This window comes from Apaloderma vittatum, unplaced genomic scaffold, assembly GCF_000703405.1.
Source record: "Apaloderma vittatum isolate BGI_N311 unplaced genomic scaffold, ASM70340v1 scaffold20275, whole genome shotgun sequence".
Classification (NCBI taxonomy): domain Eukaryota; kingdom Metazoa; phylum Chordata; class Aves; order Trogoniformes; family Trogonidae; genus Apaloderma; species Apaloderma vittatum.
The window spans coordinates 1-8358 of record NW_009715696.1 but is presented as its reverse complement, the minus strand read 5'-3'; the positions used below and the strand labels follow the sequence as shown (position 1 = coordinate 8358).

At 47.0% G+C, this 8358-nt stretch overlaps 1 protein-coding gene across 1 annotated transcript; it reads right to left on the bottom strand.

Moving 5' to 3' along the window:
* Window positions 1–394: 394 nt before the first annotated feature.
* LAMP5 (lysosomal-associated membrane protein family, member 5) lies at window positions 395–8352 on the bottom strand (the record flags this gene model as incomplete). The annotated part of the gene is made up of 3 exons (XM_009869261.1): window positions 395–573; window positions 6677–6865; window positions 8268–8352. Coding segments are annotated over 3 exons (453 nt in total), but the record flags the coding sequence as incomplete, so codon positions are not given.
* Window positions 8353–8358: the final 6 nt, after the last annotated feature.

The following is an 8358-nucleotide window of genomic DNA, read 5'->3' as shown; positions in this document are numbered from 1 at the left end:
AGCAAGGGCTGAAGCCACCAAGAGAAGTGCAGTGGAGAGGGAAGAGTCTCTTGAGAAGGAAAGAAAGAAGGAAAGGAAAAAAAAAAACCACCTAATTTTGCCCCCACTGTTAAACTTTGACATGTGTAGCATTTGCGTTTCCAGATGATCAGCCCAGCTGTTGAAGAAGGTATTCATACCACCTACTGCCACAGGCTCCTAAAATCAGGTGCTCAGAGTCTTCTTACAGAGACAGCTCTGCCTCTGCACTGGCTGTAGTGAAGCCATGAAATACCCCCGATTAGGTGTTGTGAATACCGTCTCTCATCCCCCGCCACAACCTTTCCTCACCCTTAGAAAAAAGTGCTTTTGCTTTTTCTACCTGACAAATATCTGGGCCGCTCGATCCTGTCCCCTATCCCATGTGTTTGTACTGAGATCTGTCCCGAGGAATCTGCACTTGGTTGGCCGTCAGCTTGTGGTGGATATGGTAAACACAGAGGGTTATCACGATAACCAACCCCAGAATCAGGCCCAAAATCAGCGGCAGGGTTTCTTCCAACTGCTCCCTCTGGTCCACTGGGCACTTGTGTTCTGCAGGGAAAGAAAAAAGAAAAAAAAAAAAAAAGAGAAAGAAAGAGAGAAATGAATGAGCCTTTGCAGAACTGAACTCCTGCTGTAATAGCAGACCAACCTTCCTGGAGTCACAGCTCCACACCAGGGGTCCCTCTGCAGAGCAAAGAGCCGCAACAGCGAGGAGAGACAGCAACCATCATCGGAGTCCTGGGGAGAAAATCAATTGCTTTGGAGGAAAGTGAAATTTCAGTCAACGCAGAGTTTGGAGGGCGAGGTAACATCTATTGAATCACCTGATACAGTGGGAAAAACCGTTTGCGTGCCCCTAAGCTCCTCTTTAGATCTCTTTGCCACACCAGCACAGCAATGGCCTTGTTGGGAATGGGACAAGTTATCCATATCATGAGACCTCAAGTCTTTAATCTTGCACCAGACTTACCCTGCTCATTGTTAAAAGACTTTTCCCTTCAATCTGCAAGCTGACAGAAATCTAACAGCATCTCTCCCCATGAGTCCACCAGTACTGGCAGAGCACACGTGTGTTGGTGGTCTAACAGCCACCTGGCACCCCAGGGTTCTGTCAAATACGGCAAAGGATGGGCAGAGGTAACATGAGCCTCCTCAGTGTTTTTCTCTCTGGCCTGGTCTCTCTGTCATAGTCTAATAAACCAATAAAAAATAATCACAGCTACAATGGGAGAACACTTTTCTATTTAGCTTGCCAAAGCTACCAATGTCTGGAAATACATTACACCGGTAATCCCAGTTCAGGTCCCTTACAATTCCAGAGTCTACTGCAGGCCTGAATGACAGGATCATGAATCATGACAGGATCATGGGAATGCTGCTTGCCCGTGCTCATGGACCTGCAGAGCTGATGCCGCTGAAATGGGGCTGCCAGATCAAAAGGAAGTCAAATGCCAACTCTGGGGAAAAAAAAAAAAAAAGAAAAAAAAAGGTTATGGAGCACCGGAGTGACAGTGCTCTGGCTCCTACATGATCGTCTTCGCAGTACTAGAATGTGTTGAAAACAATGCAGTTAAAAAAAAGTAAATATAATAGGAGAGGCTGCATGTTAGACGAGCAGATACAAAGGGCACCATTAAGTCCTCCCATCGCTAAAGACCATCCAGATGGTTCCCCAGGCAGCCAACTGCAAGACGCAGAGATCAGTGATAACTACAAACATCAAATGCTCTGCAAATCTAACAGCGTGTGGCAAAGAGCAGGAAAAACCCAGAGACCCCCCGCAGGCCCAGGCAAGAGGTGACAGCAGGGACGTATCTCCAGTGGTGACGGCACCTCCAGGAGCTCCGTCCCCCTGCCACTGCGGTGCCATCCTCCCAGCACCAGGCTCAGCAATGCCATCAGGAAACATTTCAAGCTGTAAACGAAGTGAAGCAAAAAAAAGCAAAAGTGAAATGTAGCCTAACAAAAAGAAAACACACCAAAAAACCAACAACAGAAGTTCTTTTCAGTTCTAGTTGCTCACTGTTTCACCACAGGAGTGATTAATCACCAGGACTGTGTTACAGGCGATTCAGCAACTGCTGCAATGCAGAGGTTTGGTTGGTTTGTAGTAAGGAGAAAGTGGTGGTGGGGGAAATAACCCAGAAACTGATTACTATTTAGCTCTCAAAACTGAGTTTTGAGAGCTTTATGAAAGTCTTCCTAGGTTAGGATGCTAAAGGCCTGGCCAGACTCACAGCAGTGCCAAGGGAGACACAGGGTGCCAGGGTGGCATCCCCAGACCTGACTGTGGGAAAAGCCACGTGCAGGGCAATGCAGTGGGGCCAGGGGTGCTCCGAACTGCCCCCCCGACCCCCGACTCACATGCCCATAGAGGGCAGCACCCCTCCTACAGGGAGGGTCTGCGCTAGAGGAGCTCCTGTGAACCTACCACGCGGCTGCAAGAGCCTGAAGGGCCGGGCTGTGCTGAGGCGCCCACCAGCAGCGGCTCAGTCCAGCTGCTGCAGCCTCCTCCTGCCAACGCTCATTTTAGTTTTGAAAGCTGTTTAGCTTAAACCCCGCAGAAAATTGAAACGAGCCTCCTGTAAACCCAACTGAGGGTATTCAGCCGTGCTCAAACACAGCAGATTTGCCCGTATGGACTTCCTTAAACAAGAACGATGCTGTGCTTGAAAGGGTCTGTAGCCAGTGAAGAAGGCAAAGCTAAAAGCACGAGTGCTGCGATGCAGAGGACTAACCCAACCCGAACTCACCTGCTTGCAATGTCTGAATTCCCAGCTCTTGCCAAAGCAAACTGGCTGCAGAGAAAAAAATCCTGCCAGAGGACACGGCCAAAACTTCGGTGTCGACAGAAAGGCGTCTGAGTCACAACTCAAAAAGGTGTCAATTCTTGCAAGCAGCCAAGGAAGACAGTTCTTTATCCTGACACTTTTTAAAGAGGATTAAAAGAAAAATGGCCCACAGGAAAAAAAAATAATAATAAAAAAATAAATCAAGGAAAAGCTGTCCCCAGCAGCACATCCACAAACCCTGCAGCTCCCTGGGCAGAACGCGCTTTGCTCCAGCAGTGAAGGCAGCCTGGCAGAGCAGCCACCTCCTGCCCTACCAAAAACCTTCTCCTCAGCAGACACATCCATTTTCTCGTTTTGGAGCAGGCTGCCAAACTCTGGGCTCACTGAAGAGCCCAGGGGAACGGAAACTGGGCTGTGGGAGACCCAGCACAAAGGCACAGGCAAGTGCTAAGCACAAACACATCTGCAGTGGAACTAAGGCTCTGCAGATGCTGACTGCTAGGAGGATGAGTTTTGTATTTTAACACTCATATAGTGTTGAAATGCATCATTTTACAACAAATTTTAAAAAACATTTTTGCATTTATAACAATGAACTTCGATGTTCATACAGCATTTTTCACCCCAAGAGTTCAAAGTGTTGCATAGGAATTGAGGTCCACAGCACCGTGGGGAGGTAGGTAACAGGTATCATCCCTGAACCATCAGCAAAGAAAAATGCAAAGTGGGAGCCAGAGGGGAGAAGGGTTTGCATAAAGTCAAATTCACACAAATTTAGATGCTCAACCCCACAGAGCACAGTGCAGCCAGGTGCACAAGTGAAACAGCATCGCATTGGGAACTGCCATGTATTTTAAATCAACAGCTTAGGAAGGAAAAGGTCCTTTTCCATCAAATTTTCCAGAGTATTTTGCTTCAGGTCACAGGGACCGTTCCCCAAATGGCTGGGTTTTACCCTCAGTCCAGAAAAGCAAAAAAAGTCCCTGGCAAATTTTAACTATGTGAAAAGTTCAGGTGATATCAGGAATTTAGTTGTACCCCAAACCTGGAGGGGTCTCCCCTCAGCCCTGGTTGCATCCAGCAAAGGCTGCGGGAGAATACAAAGGGAGGCATTTGGGTACCTTCCTCATTGTTCTTTTGTGCTGCGCTTCCTCCGACACCGCGCGGCACCCGGGCTCACGTACTGCCACGGTTTCTATGGTGAACGCTCGTCCAATTTCAGTACTAGGCTACGAAAACACCCAACAGGCCCATTTTCTTGTTTCAGCATCCTTCTGCAGAACAAATAGCAGTACGGCAAAAAAAATAAATATAAAACCCAGCGTTTTCCTGCAGTCATGACCACCACCTGACTGAGGAGCAGTGCAGGGGGTGTTCAAAGGGATGGAAAAAACCAGACAAGTTTTGTCTGGCATGATGGGATAGATTTTTAAGGTTTTGAGATGGGTGTTTTATAAGTGATTAGCCTAAAAAAACAAAACAAAACAAAAACCAAACCAAAACAAAACCAAAAAACTGTGTGCTTTTCTGAATGCAACCACACACCGTGCAAAGAGTTGCTACTTGGTGTCAAGGATGCTTGAAAAAATGAGGCTTTCGTTTGGGGTGGCTCAGAGGGAAATGACACTCCCGGGATCCTGGTCTCTAATTCTCAGCCTTTTTATTCCTTTGTATTTCGCATTGTTTCGATTAAAATCAGAAGAGCTGACAATTTCTGTGGGGTTTAAATGCTCTCCTCACACCTTCTTGTTTCGGCTCTCATTTTACTGATGTTTTAAGCTGAAAAACAGACACACTTTCTTTATTAAAAAAATAAATAAATTCCCAAGCTCTGAATGAGAAACTGTTCTGTTGCTTCTGTATTAAAAAGGTAAATACATAGGATTTACGTATTTGCAAGAGTGTGAAACAATGTCTTAAAAAATAAATTAAAAAATTCTAGCACAAATGTTTAAGCATTCAAAAAATAACAGCAATTCAATCACTTCCTACAAGCTTTTTAATCTGTCTGAGAGAGGTCAGTGTCAGGACTAACGACAAAACCTTCCTCCCCACTTCTTTGTGGTGAAAGAGCCCTGACCCTCCTGCATCTCAGCGACTCTTCTGCTCTAGCAGGCCTCTTCCTCTATTCTGAAATATTTTTAAATGTTCTCTAGCTTGTTCATAATTAATAGGAATTTTACCTAATGGGAAATTAATGAACCAAAAAGGAGAAGGCTAATTACCGTCATTTAAGATTGGCAGTGATTCTCAGACCCCACAAAGGATCATGTTTTGCCATGCATGTGCCGAGGACACGCTGGCTGGGGGGGACGTGCCGCTGGGAGAAGCTTCATTGATAAACGACCTCTCAGGCATTTCTGACCATCCTCTCTGAGTGTTCATCGCTATTTAAATTCCAGTGGAATTCACCAAAAAGAAGTGTTATTAAATAACGAGAGCAACAACAACAACAAAAAACCCAACAGAAAGCTTGTCAGAGAGACAGGAGGAGGAATTCCCCCCCTACATTTAAAGATTGCTAAACCAAGCAGGGTCTCTTTGTGTCCTGGAGATCAAAAACCAAAACCCAAACTATAACAACAAAGAAAAAAAAATTTACTGCCTAATTGAAAGAGCATATATGAAAAAGGCAAGCAGTTCCCTTCAGCACTGAACCCCAAATTTGTCTGTTTTAACTGTGAGCTCTCAGACCTGATGACGTGTATCACAGACACGCAGCAGCTAAAACTGAGTCCAGACTTGCAAATTTTTTAATACGCTTTTCTCGGTCTCCAAGGTCTGCCCAGCCAAATCCTGAGTGCAGGAAGCCTGGATCCACAGGAGAAGGGAGAGGATGACAATGTGCCAACATAAAAACTGTAGGGAACTATTAAATTCTACCTTTTTCTCCCTGTGACTTAAGCAAAATGCAGTACTACTTTGATAGGGGGAAAAAAAATAAAAATTTATTTGCTTCCATGTACAGAATCTACTCTGTACTACACTGGCCTTGCCATGAGTAATCCAGCCATGCAGAGCTCTGCCAGAGCCATTGTACATAATAGTATGTATTTACTACTACATCAGTTAGAGGAACATGAGTCATGAGCAGAAGTGCTCGGCTCTGTAGTCAGTGCTGGTTTTTTATTGTGTTCTAAAGCATTTCCCACATGCAAAATAATAAAAGCCCAAGGTTTTTAATGCTAGGCTTGAAAAATAACACCATCATTTTCTACCTTGCTATTAAAAGATATGGCTATTACAAATTTCATTTTGCATCTTGTTATAATAACCGAGATCACTAATTTCCTGCAATGGTACCATACAAAGGGGACAGTCTCGAAGCCCTCATTCGGGTGAGTATGTTTACATTCTCTCATTCCACATGATGGAAAATGCAGGGGGAAGTTAAGGAGGAGCACTACAGATTCCCCAGGATAAAGGAAGGCAAAATCTGCAGGAATTCTGCCCCGTGGGAGCATTATTGCCAACTTCAGCACAACCCTTCGATACCAACAGCACATGTTAACTCACGTTTTCTTTTAACCACAATTAACATTAAAGAAACCCAAGAAAAACAACATCCCATGTGTTTGGTGTACAAGGGGCCTCACTGAAGCCCCCATTATGTTTCTCTTTCCCCTTGCAATGAGCATTAATCAAACTGGAGCCAGCGACATGCATTGCAAGCGTTTCCTCCCACCGCAGCCCCAAGGTTTCCTCAGCGTGCAGTGGCCGTTAAAAGTCCCTGCAGCGGTACCAAATCACCTTCTGTGCTGCAGACAACCCGCTGGAGGGAGATGAAGGTGCTCTTATAAAAGTGGGACCCAAACTGCGACACCCTGAAAGGCTGTGGCAGCATCAACCCCAGGCCTTACCTTCACTGAAGACAAAATCCGCGGTGATGTCGAAGGGCTGGATGCGCACTTCCGACAGCAGGAGCTGCACAGACTTCTGGTGGTCGCCAGAGCTGAGGGAGATGGTCTGCTGCGCCTGGCACTCGTAGGACTTCCCAGCTGGGGTGACCAGGGCAGAGAGCCGGTGCGAGCTGACTGTGTGCTTTCCGGCTGGCCAAGGGGCAGAAACAGCAGAGGTCAGGTCCTGTCTCTGGGGGACCGATGTGACTTCATTGACAAAGCTAACGAATGGTTCGTGAGGGTACACAGGCAGCCGCACGCTCCACTGCTCTTAAAGCAGCGTTTTCTCCTGGGGTGGGACCACGCTTTTGGTACGACACCCCGCACAACTGGGGCAGTTCCCATGGTGGAGTTGCCTGCAAGCAGGAACGGATGGCTACATAGTCCTGCCAGCACAAAGGAAAGAGCTGGCTCTGCCGCTGCCAGCTACGCTCATGTCACAGGACTTGAAGATCAGGGGGGTTTTTTTTTATGTATAACATAGGTTTCAGCCTCGGATCGTGCCTGTACTCCCTGTGTTCGGGAAACAGCAATTCCTGCGACTGCACTTGGTGTCTGAATTCAGGTGGTCAAATGCAATTTGGGGACCTCACTACAACGCGAAACAGGCCATAACATCTTTTCTGAAAATCAAAGCACAACCATTTTGCCCAAATATAGATAATGAGAAGATATTTTGCCATGGCTTCAAAGCTTGTTTTATAAATGAAGGCTGAATACGGTTTAGCATGGTGGAATGAGGGCTGCCTTCCACCTCCTGCTCTCCTGCAGCCCTTTGTTCCCCTCCAGCAGCACAGAAAGACAATCAGCATTTCCCGTTTGCAGAGGGTGATGAGGCACAGTCACCACCATGTTTTGGGAATACCACCAGGAGAAACACTGGTGCAAAAAATAGCTCCATGTCCAGGGTGTCTTAAGGCACAAACTGTTAGCGCACCATTCACTGGAGTTTGAAAATCTCGAGGAAGGACAACTTGCATATTATTGTATTTTGATTTTCAGTACAAGACAACTCATTTCTGAGCAGAAACAAAATAAAACCAAAATGAAAATCAAAAGAAAGAACACGCAGTGAGAAAAGAGGAGGCTGTTGAGTGCAGAGGCGCGTAGGGGTATGGAAATTTATGTCGATCTCATCATTACCTTGGGAAACCGTTGCTTTCCCACCTAATTCAACCATCGTCAGAACCAAACAGACAACGAACCTTAAAAACCATTTCCCGCAGGAAAGGAGACAAATTTTTCCAAACCAGGCGGACACCTGCCCCACTGCCCAACCCCTCGGACCCCGGCAGCGCCGGGAGCGCTCAGAGCCCGGGCTCTCCCTCCCGCGGCAACCGCAGCGATTAAAACCCAGAAACCACGTTAAAACGTGTGTGGAGGGGGGTTTGAAACGGACACTTGGTCCCGGCTTTGGGGGTTCTTTTTTCCCCATTAACCTGCATTTAGGAGAAGAGCCCGCGGGGCGCTGTGTTCCATTCCGCCCCTCCCAGCTGGGCTCTCGCCAGACCCCAGGGATGTGCTTTACACCCCGGCCCCCCGGGGCGCTTACGCTCGAAGGCGTCCTTGAAGTAGGTGCGTTCGCTGGTGTCGAAGCTGAACTCGACCCGGCTGAGCCTCCAGAAAGCCTCCTGCCCCCGGGA